Source organism: Syngnathoides biaculeatus, chromosome 10 (assembly GCF_019802595.1).
Source record: "Syngnathoides biaculeatus isolate LvHL_M chromosome 10, ASM1980259v1, whole genome shotgun sequence".
NCBI lineage: Eukaryota > Metazoa > Chordata > Actinopteri > Syngnathiformes > Syngnathidae > Syngnathoides > Syngnathoides biaculeatus.
In genome coordinates, this window is record NC_084649.1 from 20,303,824 (window position 1) to 20,326,092 (window position 22,269).

Sequence of the window (22,269 nt, forward strand, 5' to 3'; positions counted from 1 at the left end):
GTTTTTGACAAAGTTTCAAGCCGGTCTTATGGTTTTTCAAGGCAGGGGAAACGCTTCTCATCAGCGTTAAGAAGGGTTTTTAAATTACGATAGTGGTTTCAGGCCCGGGTTAAGGTTTCAAGTCAAGGGTGGGGTTTTTAAGCCAATGTTAATGTTTGTCGGTGGAAGGGTTTGAAGTGCTGGTCTCAAGCACACTCCATATTCATCACTTTATCACTCAAAGTTCATTTTTTGTGACGCAATGTGGAGATTGGTCATTTTGACGAATTCAATGTTCGCTGCAGTACACATTGTTGGCCACCAGATGTCAGTAATCACCGGCTGCTTTTCTTTGCAGCGAAGCTCTCTTGGACTTCCTCTGTCCTAGCAATTGTCTTTTTTTTGCGTGTGTGCGTCTGTGTGTTGGGGGGGTTATTAAGACAACATTTTCTGATATACCGACAAAATAATCATAGATATGGAAAGCCACCCATCAAGTCCTTCCATTTGAGGTGCAACATGATGGGGTTTATTAAAATTGCACTTTTGACTTCGTGCCTGATTGAACAAGAAAAGCGAGTTGTGATTTACGCGTCATCATGCGAATATATTATGAAACAAACTTGTCTCAAAGTGCTTTGGAGAAAACACATATTTAACCTTGTCAGTGGTGAACTTTGACCCAAATTCATGGTCAATCGTCACTCAAAGCAAATCCTAATGGTGGCTACTTACCTGCGACGTGTCCCCCAAATTTGGTGAAAATCAGATAAAATTTTGGGGCTCTGAAATACATATTTGCCATTGCTCAGACTTTGACCTCTGACCTCTTTGAAGCTTTGACCTCCGAATATCTAAATCCGCTGGAGCGTGACCAGCAGCAGGCGTGACCAAGTAACGTCGCGGGAAGTTCACGAAGCAGCGGTCGCCCTGGCGATGATGTGACTGCGCGTTCAATCACACGCCGCTGCCGGCGTTGTAATTGATACGTTATGAAGTGTCATATTTCAGAAGTCGCCGGGGGGACCTTCGAGCGACGCATAATAGATCGCGCTGTTGTTTGTGCTCCCAACAAAGCGATGACTGGCTTCCTTCTGACTGCGAAACAAAATCACGGCGACGTTCCTCCGCGCAACCACGCATCCGATTGTTCCATGCCTTCGTACCGTTGGCAAAAGTAGTGCTTTGGCGTTATCTTGCAGCAACCCAGCACCGGGGAACTATTTTGAGGTGAGTTGAGGAGCTTCCTTATGGGGAAAAGTAGCGCTTTGGATCCATTATGTAGATTCTCTGGACCGCGTAACAATGTCTGTTTGTAATTTGACGAGTTAGTGGACAAAAGCTCGCCGAGGAAATCCATTGACTGCGTGCAGCAATGCATGCTGGGAACACTGCCACCGCTTGCCTTTTCATCACGTCGGGGGACGGATCCCTGGGGAGTCCCGCGACCGAGGCTGGAAGGAGACGGACAGATGGCCCGCGTCAGTCGAGCGTGGATAAAATATGTGTTAACTCCCCGCGTCACTCGTTGATGTGTTTTCAAGTCCAGGGGGGGGACGCTTGATTGAGCAAAGGCCGATCAATAATCGATCAAGGTTGGAAAGCTCATCTGTCCTCAATAATTGTTGTTCCCAAGACAAAAATATAACAAACCAGTACTAAGTAAGAGGAAGAGCGGGAGAAAGCGACGAAGAAGAGAAAATTGTGAGTCGCCGCTCCATTTTCTGAATAAATTAAGTCTGAGGCCTTGGCCCACTTTCACCAAAAAAAAAAAAAAACTAGGCTGTCGTTTCCAAAAAAGAAGTGACCCATTTTTTTTTTTTTTTTTTTTTTTATTATTGACTTTTTGGATCATTGGCTATTTAGCTGGATGTCTTGTTAGCCGCTTTTGTCAATTTCTGTATTTTATTTATTTTTTTAATTTTACCTGGCAGGCATCCCAGCCAGGTGGGCTTGATTAGCAAGCTCGTTAGCTTGTTAGCCCTTTTGACCAGTTAGCTAGTTGATGCTTTGCTGCTTTTTCTGTTGGCTGATCGACTTGCTAGCGCATTTGGATGTTCTTTTAGCTACCAGCTTTCAACGTATTTGTGTCATTGTTAACTAGTTAACTGGTTATTTTGTAATTTAGTTAAATGCTTAGGTTGTTTCTATGTCACCTTGATCTGATAGACTGCTTAGCTAGGTGTTTAGTTGCCTGCTTAGCTGGTTAATTCATTTATACATCACTTTTTTTTTTTTTTTAGCTGGTAAACTACTTACCCAGGTGGCAGGTAAACCGGTTAGCGTGTTAAGTGCTTGAGCAATTTTCTGCTTGGCTTGATAATTTCTGAGTTTATTAGCTTGACAGCTGATTAACAGGTTGGTTGGCCAAGTTAGCCGCGTGGCTTACTTATCGAATAGCTAGTTGGCTAGTTGATTTCTCATTAGTTGGCTTTTTTTGTATGCTAGCCATCCAGTCGACGGGTTAGCTCATGATTCAGTTATCGCTTTGTCCGTTAGCTGATTGACTTGTTAGCTAATTTGTAGTGTGGGAAATTAGCTGACTGTACTGATTTGTTAGCTGGATGTCTGAATAGGCTGTCAATTGGTGAACTAGTTAGCTGCTCGATGGCTGTCTTGTTTGCTGCTTGTTCTGTTAGCTGATCGACTTGCTAGCGCATTTGTATGTTCTTTTAACTGACTGGCATTCGATGTATTTGTCTCTCTGTTAACTAGTTAACTGGTTATTTTGTAATTTAGTTACAGTAGATGCCTAGGTTGTTTGTAGGTCGCCTTGATCTGATAGCCTGTTTAGCTCGGTGGTTATTTGCCTGCTTAGCTGGTTAATTCATTTATACATCACTTTTTTTTTTTTAGCTGGTAAACTACTTACCCAGGTGGCAGGTAAACTGGTTAGCGTGTTAACTGCTTGAGCAATTTTCTGCTTGGCTTGATAATTTCTGAGTTTATTAGCTTGACAGCTGATTAACAGGTTGGTTGGCCAAGTTAGCCGCGTGGCTTACTTATCGAATAGCTAGTTGACCAGATTTCTCGTTAGTTGGCTATTTTGTATGCTAGCCAACCAGTCGACGAGTTAGCTCATGTTTCAGTTATCGCTTTGCCCGTTAGCTGATTGACTTGTTAGCTAATTTGTAGTGTGGGAAATTAGCTGTTATCAATTTGACGACGAAGAAGCTGACACAGCAGTCAGACCCAGAGACGACGACATGCCTCATGTTGGAAATATCGACTGGTAAGCCTTTGTGAAGTTCTTGTTTGGTTTAGTTAGTCATAAACTGATAAATATTAAAGGCTTCGATATTCTGAATGTATATACGAAGTTTTCGGTCTTGTTTTAAAATCATGCCAACGCCGTGTGTTTAGTGATTTGGTACGCGACAACTACTTTGCGTGTAAAATGCTTATCATTGCACCAAAACGCGTAGGAGCCGATAACGTCGTCTAACTTGGTATATTTTCACAAATAAGGATTTTTATGAACGTAATCTATTTAAAATGTAAATTTGAGAGCTACAGCTGGTCATAACTTCTTTCACCATAAATATAATTTCACGTGGTAAACTGATGCCACAACCGTACAGTACCCAGACCCGTCCAAACCCAATTTTTTTTGGCCACAATTTTCCCAAGATGTCATGAGCAGAACCGCAAAACTTTATTCTGAAAGTTGAAAGCCAGTATCCTGTCCTTTTGTTTGGATAGTAAAGGCTTAAAATAAAATTGACTCCGAGTTGATGTCGTTCCAAAACAGTCCATCCCAGATTTTGTGACGTCAGCGGTCCGCCCACTAAATGAGGGTTTTGCAGGTAAGAGAAACTCGGTCAAAATTCGCGGACTTGAATTCATAAACGCTTACATTTTTGAGTGAAAACATCAAACAGTATTTGCATTTTATAGAACAATTCAACATATATTTTCGTCTAGATAAGATAATTTCCATTAGAAATTACATATTCCATACACTTTATTTGGCTATGTTGTTAGCTTTTCAACTTTTTGACTACTAGTTAGCTAGTAATCTGATGATGTATTTGTTTTTTTAGCAATCTCTGGGCATTTCATGGGCAAATTAACTGGTTACCTGCAGCTTGTTTGAGTTTAGTGAGGCTAGTTAGCCGAATTTAGGATAATTAGTAAGCTATCTTGTTAGCACAGATTTTTTTTCGTGCGTGTGTTTGTGTGCGGGAGGCACGGTGGGGCACCTGGTGAAGCGTTGGCCTCACAGTTCTGAGGTCCGGGGTTCAATCCCGGACCTGCCTGTGTGGAGTTTGCATGTTCTCCCCGCGACTGCGTGGGTTTTCTCCAGGCACTCCGGTTTCCTCCCACATCCCCAAAACATGCACCATTAATTGGACACTCTAAATTGCCCATAGGTGTGATTGTGAGTGCGCCTGTATGTGGCTTGCGATTGGCTGGCGACCAGTTGAGGGTGTACCCCGTTGACAGCTGGGATAGGCTCCAGCACACCCTCGACCCTTGTGAGGATAAGCGATTAAGAAGATGGATGGATGGATGTATATATATGTGAGAGCTGGTAAAACGTTGGCCTCACAGTTCTGAGGTCCCAGGTTCGATCCCAGGCCCCGCCTGTGTTGAGTTTGCATGTTCTCCCGTACCTGCGTGGGTTTTCTCCTCCCACATCCCCAAAACATGCAACATTAATATTAATGGGACACTCTAAATTGCCCCGAGGTGTGATTGCTAGTGTGACTGTTTGTCTCCATGTGCCCTGCGATTGGACGGTGACCAGTTCAGGGTCTTACCCCGCCTCCTGCCCGGTGACAGACGGGATAGGCTCCGGTACTCCTCGCGACCCTCGTGAGGATAAGCGGTGAAGAAAATGGATAGATGGGTGATTGTGCGCGCGCACTGGTATTCTGATCGTTTGAATTGGTGGTTAGTTCATTTATTGTTTTTTTTTTTTATTATTTATTACTATTTTTTAGCTGGATGGCTGCCTAGGTTTCAAAACACACACACACACACACACCACACACACACACACACACACACACACACACACGCGCGCGCGCGGACGCATATGCGACACAAACCCACGGCACAACTACCTGCTAATCCATCATGACGGCCTGAGTTGCATAACATTTTTATCTGCACGCGGACACCAAAATGAGCTCAACTTCTGGGTTTCTTCATCTCGGACACTCTGTTGGATCCGCCGTGCGCGCTCGCGGATGTTTTCCAGATACGTTCTGCGACGTCAGCGTGGCTGCAAAAGTCGTAAAAAATATCTGACCTTTTTTTTTTTTAAGCATGAAAACTTTTTTTTTTTTGTTCTTCTTCTTCTTTTCACGAGCCAGAAGGGAAAGCGATGTAAACACTGGACGCGCGTATAAATGGTCTGGCGCGCGTGCGCACTGCGGTGACATTTCGGTGAGCGATGAGCTCAAGCTGCACAAGCTTGAAATAGAAAAATCAGGCGTCTGCGTCGCGTCCCGGACCGTCGTCAGCTGATTCTGACGTGTTGCCATGGTTACTGCGCTCGCTCCTCCTGTTCTTTGGCTCCCTTGAAAGGATTGATTTCGATTTTACGGTAAAAGAGACTTTCTTACAATTTTTTTTTGTAACATATGACCATTTTTCTTGGACCCCACGACCCCAAAAAAGTATGTACAATCATCTGGAAAAAAAAAAATCAGACTGACTGAATGTAAAACTATTTTTTGTCCTCAAAAAACTATTTCTTGAAAGTATACAAATTTTATTTGTGAGACTTCATTTTTTATGCACAAAATACAACTTTTTCTTTGAAATTTCAATCCATTTTTATTCTTAAATTTTTTCAGCTTAAAAGTTTTTACTTTTTTCAGAAAAGAAACATTTTTTCGCTCAAAGAAAAAAGTTAAAAATGAAACGGAGTAAAATTTTTGTTTAAAAAATAATTTAATCAAAGAAAATCACGTTTTTTAAATAAAAATGAAGAAAAAAATAAATTATTTTTCTTATTTTTTTAAATGTTTTTGGGGAGAAAAAAAACACATTTCTGGAGGAACTATTATTCTGCTATAAATCAACCTTTCTCCCAAGGAAACATAAAAAAAAACTCAATAGAAATTAATAATTGAAAAAATATTTTTCCTGCAGAAAGACATTTTCCCCGAAAAAAGATATTCTTGTCTTTTGAAATATACATGATCCATAGGAATCTATGATATTTGATTTTTCCCGGAAATAGTTTTCTTTAGAGCTACCAAACTCCTCTACTGGAAAATGTATTTAAAAAAAAAATCAAATAAAATTTTTGTTGTTAAAAAAAAAAAAATCATTGTTGCAAGTATGACTTTTTCCCCGCATAGAAGAATATAACTTTTTGGCCAAGGGTAAAAAAGATTTTTATTTTTTTGCTGAAACACCTTTTTTCTTTTCTTTTTTGGGGGGGATGCATTTATCTCATGGTAAAAAAAATATATATATTATTTTGAAAAACTAAGACTATTCTAGACTATCCCCCCCCCTCCAAAAAAATTTTTTTTTTTTTTTTTTTTTTTTTTTTTTCTAAAACCAAAAAACTGCAACGTTATTCTATTAATCCATGTATCTGACAAAAGATGAGATCATTTTTTTTTTTTTGGGGGGGGGGAATCATTCTTGTGCCCGATGGAAGCAACACGAGCGCTTCTCCTTCGGCCACGCCCCTTCCTCCACCTCTGATTGGCCGCCCGCCGTCCTCCCTCATCTGCTCTCCTCCGTTCCTGCCAGACTCTCCTCATCCTCTCCACCAAGCTGACGGCTGCCGGCGAGCATCCGGGAGGCGAGCGCCGCCGCCGCCTCCTTCTCCTCCTCTTCCTCCAGCGGCCCAAAGTTGCGCGTTTGAGCGCCGTGAAGATGAGCAGAAGCGCGCCACCCGCAGATCTCCAGAAGCTCTCCTAAGCTGGCGTCAAATCACACTTTTGGGCCTTGAAGGAACAAAGCATCCTCTATGAGAGCGCTCCTTCCTCCTCCCACTCCTCCTCTGCATCCTCCCGGCAGCGCCGCCGTGGCCGCGGGCCGCCGCCGCCGCCGCCAGCGTCCTTCCGGCGTGTGACTCTCCTTTCCCGGTCGGCTTGGAGGGTCTGCCGCCGCGGGGGGCAGTCCGCGACCGCCGTGCAAGACGCCGCGCGCCGTGCTCCGCGTGAAGAATGCCCAGCAGCCGCGCTTGGCCAAGCCGGCCCACCAGGGCCCGGCGGCGGGCGGGGGGGTCGGCGGCGGCGCCGTCTACATGGAGCGCTCGCAGAGCCGCATCAGTCTGTCGGCGTCCTTCGAGGCGCTCGCCATCTACTTCCCTTGCATGAACTCCTTCGACGAGGACGACGGAGGTACGTGGGTGCGTCGCTGTCCGTGTGGACCCGTCATATCATTTTCAGATTCCTTTAATCGCGGGAAACCCTAATACATACATATAAACATGTGACTGGTGCAATTTCCTTGTAGAAATGGTTCTTTTGAAAGTGATATCACACCTGTCTTTATACAATCCAAATAGCCCCAGAGACGTGCAATACTTTCGACACTGTTAAAATTCATTCATATTTATCCAGAAAGAAAAAAATCAGAGCGCAGATCCCTCTGGTGTATTGCAGCAACATGAGACTCCCTGCTAGACGGTGATTAACTGGTTAGAGTATCAGTTGGAAGCAGGTGGTCTAACCAGTCGGTCACCGTTCCTCACCACCTTGTCATGGTGGAGGGGTTTGCGCGTCCCAATGATCTTTGTGGGCTGGGGTTTCGCGCCCCTGGCCGGGTCACCCATGTGTAAATTGATCCTCGGTCAGGCCCAGAGAAAAGACCCCTATGGCGAATTTCAATAATTGGATGTAGGTTACCCTGCTCTGGAGCCGGGCCCAGAGGTGGGGCCGACAGGTTAACCTGGGTCCCCCTTCACGTGAGCTCACCACCTGTGGGAGGGGCCTTGGGGGTAGGGGGCTATGTGAGCCGGGTGGTGGCCGAAGGCAGGGACCTTGGCTATCCGATCAGAAACTGGTTCTTGGCACGTGGAATGTCACCTCTCTGGCAGGGAACAAGCCGAAGCTCCTATGCGAGGTTAAGAAGTTCTGCGTAGATAAAGTCGGGCTTTCCTCCACATACGACTTCTGGTCTGGTACCAGTCCTCCTGGGAGGGGTTGGACTCTTTTCCACTCTGGAGTTGCCCATGGTAAGAGGCACCGAACAGGTGTGAGCTTTGGACTCTGCGCTCCAGTATTTGAGCTGCAACAATCGATCTCAGAGCTGTACTGGATTGGTATCCCTTAAGCATTTCTTTCATGTATTCAGGACCTAAACCATTTAGTGATTTATAGACTACAAGCAGGCTTACGGCCATGCTACCCTGAGAACGCCCGATCTCGTCAAGCTAAGCGGGTTTGGCCCTGGTTAGTACTTGGATGGGAGACCGCCTGGGAATACCAGGTGCTGTAACCTTCTCTCCCCGGTATCTGGCGTAAAACTGTGCCAGACAAATATGCGTCCATCTAAGATGACAAGCCGTGGCGACCCCTAACTTGACAAGCCGAAAGGAAAAGAAGAAGACTGGAGGCAGAACTTTCAAATCAATTCTAAAGTGGACTGGAAGCCAGTCTAAGGACTTTAGACTTGGAGTTATATGCTTTGACCTCTTTGTTCTGGTCAGAACCTGACCTGCAGCTGTTTCAATGCTCTTTTGGGGGAGTCCACTCAGAAGACCATTACAGCCTCCCTTTGCCTTCGTGATCCGTGACGATAGCCCCCGCCCCCTCTCCCCAATCAGAACCCGAATGGTATTCTGTTGTTGGACTTCTGTGCTCACCGCGGATTGTCAACAACGAACACCACGTTCAAGCATAAGTGTGTCCAAACGTGGACTTGACACAAGCACACTCTCCGACTGCCGGAGAGAAATTAAATGTATGTTGGAACCTTCTTGGCCATTAAAGCTGATTCTGATTCTGGTTCTGATTGCCGTTTGATGATTGACTTTCTGGTCGTGTCGTTGGACTTCCGTCCTCATGACCTGGACACTCGGGTGAAGCCGTTGACCGATCACCACCCGGTGGTGGAGTTGGTTCCGACGGTGTGGGACGACGCCGTTCCGACCCGGCAGGCCCAAAGTCGTTGTGAGGTTCTGCTGGGAACGTCCGGCAGGACCCCCCTCTCTCGGGGTCTTGTACTATCGATTGTTTTGACTGGTTTTGACTAAAGATGTATCATGCAACAATGAATGAAATAGCCGGTGTTGTTTTTTGCAAGCCTCCATCTTGGCTCGTTCTCCTTTGAAAAATGTCGCACCTGGCAGAGCCCGCCCCCCTCTCACGTGCTTCGTCATCCCCCTCCATCTCCTCCTCCTCCTCCACGTCCCAGTGGAGCAGACCTCCTTTCCTGAGACGCCATTTTTTTTTTTTTTTTTTACTCCTGACTGTTTTGGGTCGCCCCCGCCCCCGTCTGCCGCCCTTATCCGTCTTCCTCCCCATCCCGCGCCAGACGCCGGACCCCGAAGCGGCATCGTTGCCGCCCATTTGTCTCATCTATAGAAAAATGAGCATTTGTCTGAACCGTACGGTACGGAGACGCCGGCCTCGGCGTAACGAGGTCGCGTGCGCGCCTTCAAGTCACCCGGAGCCAGACGAAACACACGCACACGAGGCTCGCTCGCTCCCATGACGACGTCCCGGTATCGATTTTTTTTTTTTTTGGCAGTCTGTGTTGTAGCGGCAAGATGAAGTGTCGCGTCATCGCTGTTGTGCATGTTTTCCTTTTCCCCCCGTTTTGTGTCATCTGATTTATGGCGGCGTAAAAAAAATTTTTTTTTTCAAGGTCGGCCTGCGATTTCAGAACTAAACTCTAATATCCGGTGCGTGTGCGCATAGTGGACACGGAGGGCCGCAAGCTGAAAGGCGCCATCCAGAGGAGCACGGAGACCGGCCTCGCCGTGGAGATGCCGAGTCGGCCGCCGCGCCAGGCCAGCCACGAGTCCATCGAGGACAGCATGAACAGTTACGGCTCGGAGGGCAAGTGAGTACGGTGCGGCGTCGCCGGGGGCCTTCGACCCGTCGGCGTCGAACACTCTCGGGAGGCGGGACCTTTCTGGGTCAACTTCGTCGCCGGTTGCGCTGAGAAATGTGGCGTACAAGGCTGGCATTGATGGGCACCGGGACCAGCACAGGTGTGAAAATGAACTGCTGTTGTGTTGAAAGCAATTGTTGCAGGCAAACGGTTCAGTTTTGCTGGACTTTTTTTCTGGTAGGCAGCGGGGGTTCCGCTAAAGATGTCACACAGGTGACGGACTGCCTCCTGTTCCCATTCTGATAGAAACCACAAAACACCACGCTTATAAAATTTAACACCTGTATTGCGCAGGGTTTTGTGTGAAATTCCAGGTTTTAGTGATACGGTACCAAAACATTTGTCAATTTCAAGGCAGCTGCGCAGGTGGCGAGACGGCGCCGGGCCATGAAATTTAACACCCATTTGTGTGATATTCCCGTGCAAATAAATTCCACGTCTGCCATTACTCCTCCCACATATTTGTCTTAATTTTTTAAAAAAAAGGAAGCTAGACGCTCCAACTGATGTTCGCAGTTGTCCATTCATCCATTTTCTTCATTGCCTATCCTCACGAGGGTAACGGGGAGTGCTGGAGCCTATCCCAGATGTCATCGGGTAGGAGGGGGGTACACCCTGAACTGGTCGGCGGCCAATCGCAGGCACATAGAGACAAACAGCCGCACTCACAATCACACCTTGGGGCAATTTAGAGTGTCCAATTAATGTTGCATGTTTTTGGGATGTGGGAGGAAACCGGAGTGCCCACCTGGAAAAAAGCCACGCAGGCACAGGGAGAACATGCAAACCCCACACAGGCGGGTCCGGGATTGAACGCGGGACCCCAGAACTGTGAGGTCAACGCTTTCCAGCTGATCCACCGTACTGTTCGCGGTTGTGTGTTGTGAAATTTTCAATCCGGTGTCACCTAGCGGGCAGCACGGTGGGGAGGTGGTTAGAGCAGGGGTGTCAAACTCGTTTTTGTCGCGGGTGCTCCGGTTTCCCCCCACATCCCCAAAAACATGCAACATTAATTGGACACTCTAAATTGCCCCAAGGTGTGAATGTGACTGCGGCTTTTTGTCTCAATGTGCCCTGCGATTGGCTGGCAACCAGTTCAGGGTGTACCCCGCCTCCTGCCCGATGATAGCTGGGATAGGCCCCAGCACTCCCGCGACCCTCGTGAGGATAAGCGGCAAAACAAAATGAATGGATGGATGGATGGATGTCAGTCAGCATTCCGTGTGAAACGATCTCGCCGATGAATCGTTTCTTCTGCTTTGGCTTCCGTTCAACAATTTTGCTGCATTTTTATCACAAAGCAGCTGCGTTGGCGGCGTCCCGTCTGTGGTACGGCTCGAATAGCGAGCCCCCACTTTTTTTTGGGGGGGGGCGCACCTTTCCGAGTCTGTCGTCGTCAGTTGCAGCAACCTCCCAGTCTCTAGAGAGAGAGGCTTATGACATCATCAGCAAATACACGATCATCGTACTACACACACATACACGCACGTGGGTTGCTGCCAACCTGGCTATGAAATCCTTCTGTTACATAAGGGGGGGGGGGGGCTTTAAAATCTCACTGGGGGGGCAAAATCAGCAGAGGATTATTGCATCACACGCGCACACACACACACGATGTTTAACAATTCTATTTATGATTTGGCAGCCAAAGTGCTTTTGGCTCCAAAAGTGCAGCGAAACACAAAAGTGATGGCCAACGTCAATTGTCGACAGATTTCTGCTAGTAGCTGAGTTAGCAAATAGCGGGGGTGCACGTTGTTGTTACGGGTGGAGCAGCACAACAGTGTCAAGAAGTCGGACCCCCAAAGACACAGGAAGTGGGACATTCTGGTTCAAAGCCACCTTTTATGCTTTAGTTGGCGGCTTCAAAATTTAGAAGGAAAATTCAGTCTCCCCAAAGCCAGTTTTATTGAGCAATATGAATTATGGTGGACATCATGAGCAGACCCACACAAAAAGTCTCAGGGAGCCGCGCCCCCTAAAGACACAGGAAGTCTCTCCATGGAAGAAAATATGTGCCACTGTGATTTGAATTTGAAATGCCACAGAAAACAAGATTTTAATTTGAAATGTAACGTGATCACATTTTCAACAGATGCAACAATTCGCTGTGTGAAATTCACCGTCTTTGCCACCAGGCAGGGTTACCTCAGGTCAGAAGCGAACACCCAGCCAACCGCAGTTACGCTTTCTTAGTCACATGACGTCACATACTAACAAAGCGTAACTGGATTGGCTGGCTGTTCGGTTGAGTTGTTAACATTGAAACGTTACACTGAAATCCAACTATTGAAAATGCGATTTCAAATTCAAATCCTGGTGGCACTAATCTACTTCCATTCAAGGAATTCCCGGGAATCCCGTTGATGATGTCAAGAAAAAGTACCCAGAATGCCCCTCGTTTCCTTGTTTGTTTTTTCTGATTTCCAAGATGGCTGCTTCAGGTTTGTGAATTTTTTTTTTTTTTACTAAAAAATCCCTTCCATTTTACAAAAGGTGATTTTAAAAAAAATGAATAGACTACTATATTAGGTGTATTAGATTCTTCATACGAAATTTCATATGACTTGTTGGGTACAGATTTGTTTTTCTACCGTCAGGAAAAAAAAAACTTGTCCTTTTGCTAACTAACTTAATTTATGCTATTAGTCATTTTTGAAGGGTCATCACAAGACAAAATTCTTCTCACAAATTTGGTTGTCACGAGTCGACGCACAAAAAAGGTCTTAAAATGCCGCGCCCAAAAGCTTCGTCCCTTTTTCAAGGGGTCCTTAAAACACCAACTTGTACAGATTTCGCATGTTTGGGGGACGGGGGGTTAGCTAGCACCATGTAGCACCGTGTGATGATCCAACTCCGGTGCTAACAGGTTTGTCCTGTTTTGACGTTGCCGGTGTTCTTCACAAGCCAGGCAGATGTCATAAAACTCCAAATTAAAAAAAAAAAAAAAAAAAGATCAAATGGATCAAGTACAACCTTGGATATATGCGATGATGTCATAATTTTTCTTTCTTCAGCTAAATCCCCCGCAGCTGTGTTGTGATCTATAGATGTAACACTCACTCACTCAGTGTTGATGGATTTATTTGCATTATTACGGTAATCTGCCACACATGAATACTTTATAAACATAATATCATTTGAGCTCATCGCAGTCGACTGCTTGCTGCTCAACACGCGCACTTGACAAATGTGAATTATTAAAATGAGCGTCGAATCATCTTTGAGCGATTCAACCCCCCCCGAAGCCAGTTTGACAACAAATTTGGGCGATCAACTTCGATGACTTTGTCGTACCCCGACCGCACTTTCGCTTGCCTACGTGACATTTTGTCGACGTGTCCCCAACGAGTCCACCCAGGAAAAAGTCTCAAGTTCCCCGAAAGACACGAGAAATCTGCCCCCCTTTTATCTGAAGCCACTATTCAGTATTTATTTTTTAATCGTTTCTTGCAGGAATGATTTTGATATCCATCCACCCATCTTCTTTGCCGCTTATCCTCATCAGCGTCACGGGGAGTGCTGAAGCCTATCCCAGCTGTCAACGGGCAGGAGGCGGGGTACACCCTGAACTGGTCGCCAGCCAATCGCAGAGCACATAGAGACAAACAGCCGCACTCACAATCACACCGAGGGGCAATTTAATGTGTCCAATTGCATATTTTTGGGATGTGGGAGGAAGCCGGAGTGCCCGGAGGAAACTCACGCAGGCACAACGGGTAGAACATGCAAACACACAGGTGGGTCCGGGATTGAACCCGGGACCTCAGAACTGTGAGGCCAATGTTTTACCAGCTGAGTCACCGTGCCGCCCGATTTTATATTAATTTTTTTTTTGTTTTTTAAGCCGGGTTTACTCATCAATGTGGGGGGGGGGGAGTAGATCCACAATGAAAGTCCTAAGAAGGCACGTCTGGAAAGACACAGGAAGTCGAAGTGGGGATGTTCCAGTTTTTGGACAAAAAGCTAGTTTCACTTCACAGCGTGGAATTTTGTCGTGAATGGACCCGTTAAAAAGTCTCACGAGGTTTTGCCTGGAAAGACAGAAAAACAGTTCTTAGCATTAACATCTTAAGGTCAGTTTGGGATTTTTTTTTTTTTTTTTTTTTGCAGCAGCAATACTGTAAATTATTCACTAACGACTGCCAAAATGCTTTGCGCTTAATTAAAACGGCGGTCCAATTGCTGCGTCTTCCTCTTCCTCGGCCAGAATCCTCTCGTAAATATCTCGAAAACGTTCGCCGACGCTGCGTGGCGAAATGTTCAAACTGATGTGACTTTGTACATTTTTCTTATTTATTTATTTGTAGCCTGAACTACAGCGGCATGTGCCTGGCCTCCGACGCTCAGTTCAGCGACTTCCTGGACGGGATGGGACCGGCCCAATTTGTCGGCCGGCAGACGCTGGCCATGACGTCCATGGGTGAGCTTGACCGTTAGCATTTAGCACGTTAACGCGTTTATTTGCGTTTCCTGATGAACTCAGAGAAACTCCACAGCGCTGTTGTGGACCCCCTCCCGTCGTCCTAATCCGCTGACCCGAACCCTAAATCCGTTTTTCACTCCCGCAACGAGCGCCAAAGGGCGTCAGTCACGACTATGCTACGTAGCGTCAGTCATCCGATGCGAGGACGTCGCGTATGGGGCTCCCGATCCTCCGTCGCGGGGGCTCGGGGTCCACAAGACCGGTGTGACGGTCTGAGCGCTCCCGGTCCTCAAAAGTCTCCTTGTGATTAACGTGCATGCGCGTATATTTTGTAAACTTCCGGCCATTCTGAAACATCCCCCATCAACATGTGGCGTTCGACAACTTGTCGCCGAGCGTTCATGTTCGCTACGGAGGTCACAGAAAGACAAACACAGCGAACGTACATATATATTATATGAAAAGTGTCAAGTAGAAAGTGCGTATACGCTGTACTTTGGTAGCAGTTTAGGTACTCGTGTGAAGACAGACGGACTTGTACTGCGCCTTCTGATCTTTATTATTCTTTAGGCGTTATACGTTCACCCACTATCAAGCTTTTCCCACCCGAACATTTTTGTCTACAGGTTAAAGGTCAATTTTCTCAAGGTGGATTATTGAAATCAGGAGAGGATATTCAACGGAGCGTCAAATGTACATACCGTAATTTCCGCACTATAAGGCGGGCCCAAAAGCTTTTAGCCCATTCGTGGGCAGTGTCCCATTTTCGGGACATCATGATTTTCACGCATTATATCCTTCAGTCTATCAAAATATTTAAGTGTTTTATTCTGATATCTTAAGTTATCATATAACTTAACCATAAATGTAAAAGAAGTGTTATTTCCATGATTGTGGCCCGTTAGGAGACTTTTATCTCAATAAAGCAAAAAAATTGCCACCCTGCCCATGAATGGGTTAATTTTCTCAAAAGCCGACGGTGCCCCTTATATTCGGGTGCGCCTTATATATGGATCACTATTGAGCCTGTAGTGCAGCGCCATCTAACGGGTGCATAACGTAACCCCAGCCTCTACTTTAGCGTCTGTTCTATGCGACTTACAATGCGGTGCGCCTTATATATGAAAAAAGTTTTGAAATAGGCCGTTCATTGAGGGTGCGCCTTATAGTGCGGAAAATACGGTACATATTTATTTTCACTTGACAGGGACTTTAAAGGTCAAAACTCTCTTGTCACTACGCGCCTGACTGATTGCAAACGATTGCGTCCAGGTGACGTGGAGATCGGCCTGATGGAGAGGAACGGAGGTCTGGAGGTGGAGGTGGTCCAGGCCAGAGGACTCACCGTGAGAGCCGGATCCAAGGGGCCCCCCGGTAATTCCCCTCACGTCGCCGGAAACAGAACGGCGCCGCAAAGGATAAACGCCACGCCAAAAAAAGAAAAGAGGTTACAAAACCAAAAGCAGGAAGCAAAGCCGCTTTTACGCATTTGTGTGGAAACGACCGGAAGCGAAACTTGCAGCGAGAGACAGACCTATATGTTGACATGATTAAAAACTCAATACGACTACATAAAAACAGTCTACAAAAACACAAAAAAAAATACAATGAAAAAAAGAAATGTAATAAGTATAATAAAAAGTACAAATATGTATTAACAGCTTAATAAAAAAATTGCAAACTGGATGTAAAAAAAATTCTTGATTTTTGGTTGTGAACAGAAAAATAAACTATTGACATTTGAAACAAAATAGCCAAAATATTAGATGAAATAAATATCAATCAAACAAAAATTATTACGTAAATCAGTCCATTAAAATGGTCAAATGATTAGAATAATAATGTTTAGAAATAAAAAAGACCTATATGTTGACATGATTAAAAACTCAATATGACCACATTAAAACAGTCTACAAAAACACAAAAAAATACAATGAAAAAAAAAGAAATCTAATAAGTATAATAAAAACTACACATCTGTATTAACAGCTTAATAAAAAATTGCAAACTGGATGTAAAAAAAAATCTTGATTTTTGGGTGTGAACAGAGAAATAAACTTGACATTTGAAACAAAATAGCCAAAATATTGGATGAAATAAATATCAATCAAACAAAAATTATTACGTAAATCAGTCCATTAAAATGGTCAAATGATTAGAATAATAATGTTTAGAAATAAAAAAGACCTATATGTTGACATTATTAAAAACTCAATACGACTACATTAAAACAGAATACAAAAACACAAAAAATGCAGTGAAAAAAGAAATGTAATAAGTATAATAAAAAAATACAAATATGTATTAACAGCTTAATAAAAAATTGCAAACTTTACTTAAAAAAATCCCTGATTTTTGGGGGGTTATTTTATTAAACAAAAAATAAACTATTGACATTTGAAACCAAATAGCCTAAATATTATATGAAGTAAATATAAATCAAGCAAACAATATTACATAAATCAATCCATTAAAATGGTCAAAAGAAATAATGTTTAAAAATAAAAAATGAATACATAAAATATACAGAAAAACATAGCATCCAATTTGAATGAGGCAAAAAAGGAAACGAAGCCCCCAAAATGACAAAAGGTCTCGTTGTTGTTAATTGACATGAACGTCCTTTCTACCGATGTTTTCTTGCGGTTGGGACTTGCCGGCGGCCGACGTTGGAAATGGGTTTCCTTTTGGCGTCGCGTTCGTGCGCAGCGGCCTACATCAAAGTCTACCTGCTGGAGAACGGGACCTGCGTGGCCAAAAAGAAAACCAAGTCAGCCAGGAAGTCTCTGGACCCTCTTTACAACCAAGTCCTGGTCTTCTCCGAGAGCCCTCAGGGGAAGGTGCTGCAGGTACGGCACACACGGACTCACTTCCCACATCTCCAATATGTTTGTTTTCGTTTTACATTTTGCACACTTTGGCATCATCTGTCGGATCCAACGTGAGTTCCTCAAATTTAATAGCGATCGGGACAAAAGTTTGTCTTGAAAGAACCCCAAGAAAGCGAAAGGGCCCCCGTAGTGGTCTACTGAGACTTTTTGCGGGTCCTCTCATGACAATCAAACACCGTGACAAAATTTCCTGTTCCGGCTTCAGGAAATTAAACAAAAAAAAAAAAAAAAAACATCATGGAAACGATCGCCCCTAAATGGAACAACAACAAATCGCCGACATTTCGGCAGCCCTTGGAATCGAGAGGCTGACTTATTTTCGTGTCTTTGTGGTGGATGCGCCGGCGTCTCCAGCTGATCGTTTGGGGCAACTACGGGCGCATGGAGCGCAAGCGCTTCATGGGCGTGGCCCGCATCCTCTTGGAGGAGCTGGACCTGAGCAGCGCGGTGATCGGCTGGTACAAGCTCTTCCCTACCTCGTCCACGGTGGAGCCCACCGGCGCGCCCCTCGTGCGCCACCCGTCGCAGATGTCCCTGGAGAGCGCCGTGGGGCCCTGCTGCGAGCGCACCTGAGGCCCACGCCTTCGGGGCGGCGCACTTTGGACTCGCTCGAGGTTGGCGTCCTCTCTTTCGGGACCAGTCTGAGGAGGACGTCCCCCCGCCCTCCCTCTTCTCGCCACCCCGTTTGGACCAACTCCACGCTGCAGGTTCAGCATCCGTCAAACTCGCTCCCACGTCGTCGTCTTCTTCCACAATATCGTCGACGTCTTTGTCTCATTGCGCAACGGTTCTCAAATATTTTTGGTCCAGGGGAGGAATTCTTCCAGCAACCCCCCCAGCCCCACCCCCCCACCCCATCTCCCTCAATATCCTCACACCAGTTATATGTAACTACCATCTTTACCCCTCAATCCAAAATAGAAATTCTAAAGTTGTTTGTTTTCGAGAAGAAAGTCGTTATGATACAATAACAAATTCATCTTTTAGGAGGAAAAAGTGAAAAAAAATGGACGAAACCAACATTAAAAATGACAAAAGACGGCACATAGACAAAGGTAAAAGACTAATTTATAAAACTAAAGACAATGACTAAATTAAAATGCACAAATACAAAAAGCTCTTTCACAAAGGTCATGAAACACATTTACAAAACTAACAAATCTAATTTCTACCTTTTTTCAAAATTAAAAATTTATAAAATGATATCTAAATGCTTCGGAAATTTTAAAAAATTACAATTGGACCATATCCGTACTAGAATTATTTTTATTACCATATAATGTAATTTTAAAACCTATTTTAGAGAGGAATTTGTGGTTTAACATGGGAATTTTTTTTCACTTTTACTCCTCCGAAAATGGGAATATATCAATGTGTGTGCGTGTGTAAGTATGTGTATCTATCTATATATATACATACATACATACATACATACATACATAAGAAACTTACAAAAGTCAAAAGGAATGTACAAATGCAAAAAAAATTAATTGCCAAAGAAGAAAAATAATAATTTACATAAACTAATCTACTATACCAAGAAAAATCCACTTATTAAGCAAAAAAATGAAAAACATTGGGTAAAAAAAAAAATTCCCAAGATGATTTTTAAAAATAGGAATAATTTAAGAAAAGTTACTGACGGAACAAAAATGTCAAAAAGTAGACTAAAAACAACTTGATAAAATTAAAAAGTGGACAAAAGTACACATACATTTGACTGTATACAGTAGCTAGTAAACTTACAGAAGTCAAAAATGAATTTACACAAGTAAAAATGAAAATTCACCAAATTAAGACAAAGTCAAAACTCATTTTAAAAAAGTACCAAAATAAATGGCAAATAAAAGAAAAATTAAAATAAAAGATTGAACTATATAATCAAATTTCCAAAAGTAAAAACAAAGGGAAGAAATTAAGATTTTTTTTAAATTAATTTACAAAACCCGAGTGTATAAAAAAATATATTCGCTAAGGTATGAAAATATAAGCAAACCTACCCCCCAAAAAATGAATGTACAAAATAAAAAAAAAAACACCAACTTGACGAAAGTAAGACATATTTGCCAAAGAGAAAAATAAAAAAAAAAAACAATATGACGATTTACAATGTAAAATCCGCATTTACAAAAGTTAAAATGTTCATTTGGAGCTAACGTTAAGTGTACTCGTGACATCGACGGCGTAAAATGTGCTCTCGAATATTCTGTCCAGTCGTGTGGTTTGTTTTTGTTTGTTTGACTAGAAAGCTTGTCAGAAAGTCTTGTAGCGTATTTGTACACTTCATCGACTTATTTTTTTTTTTTATTTGGCTAACTGCTACCGTCGCTAACGTGCCAACTTTGACCAGCAAGTGTCTTTCTTCATTTCATCGCAACGTAGCGTCACGTAAGGCCGCCCACGCGGCTCGGAACATTTCGTCAGTTAGTCGTTAGCTTCACGTTAGCGTGATGAGAGGATTTCATTTCGGGCACTTTAAGATTCTTCACGTGGTGTAAATATTTACGATTGTGCGCCAAAGGTTTTAGCCGGGGGACATGGGAATGCTAGCTTGTAGCGTTAGCCGCTAGCATCTGCATGCAGTCTAATGCGCAGTTAGCACGGCGAGGCTAAACTAAAGGACAAAACATAATGTAGCATATTTGTTAGCGACACTTTATTTGTCATCCTCTTTATGTGATTCAAACTAGTAAAAGTTTGTAATCCCTCCAAGGATGAGGTTTTAAAGATTTTATTATGATTAATTTTTGAATATTTCCGGACAGATCTTCAGTTCACTCAAATATTGAAAGTATGTTTTTTAATGTTATACCTGAACTAGGGATGGGTCAATGTTATGCCAGGTGTCAGTATTGGGCCGATACCAGTCTTATTTCAAGCTACCTGGTACTTGTGAAGGCTGCCGATCCCGGCCACTGATACTTAAGTTTAAAAAAAAAAAAAAAAAAAAAGAAAAATATATGAAGTAAATCCTCCTCCCCAGTAGTTGGCGCTACACTGCGGCGGTTTGGCACATCGCTAAATGATCATGTGCATCAGAGAGTAAGAAATATTTCTGTTCACAAATTACGTGTCATTGTGTTAAATAGAAATATTATGTATTAAGACTACTAGGGGTATCGATACTTATGGGTATCGTGAAGTACTCGAGGGAATACTCGTACTGTTATTAAGTGGTATTGAACATCTCTAATCTGAACGAGTTTGGGCCTCAGGTTTGCCAGTAGCAGCACTGCAGGGAAATTTATTATTTTTATTATGATTATTATTATATTTGTACTTACACAAATATATATATATATATATATAAGGCTACTTTGTGAGAAGCAATAAAAACCCAAAGCTGCTGTCATCAGGGCAGTTTTTTTGAAGAGTTTTCGGTTTTTGTTTTCAAGGGATTCGACGTCCGCCCTATGCTAACATGCTAACGTGCTAGCCCGTAGCCTGGATTATCATTCTTTGAGCATAAGGAGTCACTGCTTTTTTTTTTCCTTAACAATGCAAAAAATAAACAATACATTTAAAAAGCAGAAGAGATGTAGATGTTGTTATACAAATATGTAATATATTTCATTTAAAAAAAAGATAACTAAGGAATGTTTGTTTTTTGTGCCAAAACATTTCCTGGGAAAACCGTTTACAGACAATTTAGTAAACTTTGTAATTATTATTATTACAATTACTACGACGACAAAGTTATCCAACGTAAACTGTTTAGCTGTTAGCGGCTAGCGTAGCGGCAAAAGAAAGCGGTTGTGTTTTTAAGTCGTAACAAAAACATTTCATGATCGGAATCGTTACCTCCGTCTTTTTTTTTATGAAATATTTGTTCTTAAAAGGGCGAAACTTGGAAAATCTGCGAACGTCAAACGCATTTGAATTAGTTGAGGCAGTCGAAGCCTTGATTTTAGCGCTAACACGTTAAGCGAAGGCCTTACGCGGGGTAGATACCATCGATGAAAATCTGTGGGGGGGGGGGGATCGTGAAGATCAATGTTATTGAATATATGAATTCAACTAATGATTCCTAACAGAAGTCATATTCTTTCGACTTGTTTATAATTGTTTGGATGCACATGACCACATTTTGTGACTTGGATTAAATAAAGTACATTGGGAAAAAAAATAACGCCAAGAAAAATGTTTATTCCATCTTTTTCCCATTCAGTAGCCGCCATCTTAACTAATGTGTGAAAAAGGTTAACCGTTGTTGCGTTGTGGCCGGCAGGCGAGTCTCTTCACGTTGGACTTTGCGCCGTCCGTTGCGCTTTTGCCGTATCGTTCTGAGCCGCCTGGACCGAGACGGGCGCGCCGTTTCCCTACGTGGCGGCAAGTCGTGCTTCCCGTTTCCTCGGCTTTGACCGGGTCCCCTCTTCTTCAGCTGGATCTTGAAGTAAGACTGCTTTGACCCGGACTCTCTCGACATGCTAGCCGTGTATCACAATGCTTCAGCGTACGGCGCACTCGAGCCAACATGCTAACTCTGCCCTGTCGTGCCGCAACCATCTGCCAACGAGTTCCACCTAAGTTCACTAAGGCAACTTTGATGTTGATTTTGTTGAAGTAGCGAATGTTCCCCTTTATGGCACCCTCATAAATGACTGGAAGGGGCTGTTTTGTCAAACTTAAGGGGTCTACTAAGATCACTGGTCTGGAGACTAGTTGGCGACCTGACGGCGACTGGAGTCTCCACTGATTGAGGAGACGTCTCCGTGATGTCTCCTGGAGAATATCCAGGCTTTTTTTCCCTCGAACTTTTGGAGCGTTTTTTGTTTTAAGTCATCAGGAGGTCTCAGAGACGTCACAAAGACTGACTTTGTCCACGACGTCTCTGCAACATCTGCGGGTTCTGCCGCAGACTAAGTGCCGACTTGGGGAACTGGTCCTCGCGAGATGGTGAGTACAGACAACGTTTTCATCTCCCGACCTGCCATAATA

At 43.8% G+C, this 22,269-nt stretch overlaps 1 protein-coding gene across 2 annotated transcripts; it reads left to right on the plus strand.

Annotated features, from left to right (window-relative positions):
* The first annotated feature begins 1,943 nt into the window (after nucleotides 1–1,943).
* rims4 (regulating synaptic membrane exocytosis 4) lies at nucleotides 1,944–20,620 on the plus strand. 2 transcript variants are annotated; one of them, XM_061831764.1, is made up of 7 exons: nucleotides 1,947–3,211; nucleotides 6,700–7,295; nucleotides 9,819–9,963; nucleotides 14,325–14,437; nucleotides 15,713–15,814; nucleotides 17,150–17,289; nucleotides 17,686–20,620. In XM_061831764.1, the coding sequence occupies exons 2-7, from the start codon at nucleotides 7,199–7,201 to the stop codon at nucleotides 17,902–17,904; spliced, it is 816 nt and encodes a 271-aa protein (XP_061687748.1). In that variant the 5' UTR covers nucleotides 1,947–3,211; nucleotides 6,700–7,198; the 3' UTR covers nucleotides 17,905–20,620. The 2 variants fall into 2 exon arrangements, with proteins under 2 accessions (XP_061687749.1, XP_061687748.1); XM_061831765.1 differs by lacking the exon at nucleotides 6,700–7,295 and having other exon boundaries at nucleotides 1,944–3,211.
* Nucleotides 20,621–22,269: the final 1,649 nt, after the last annotated feature.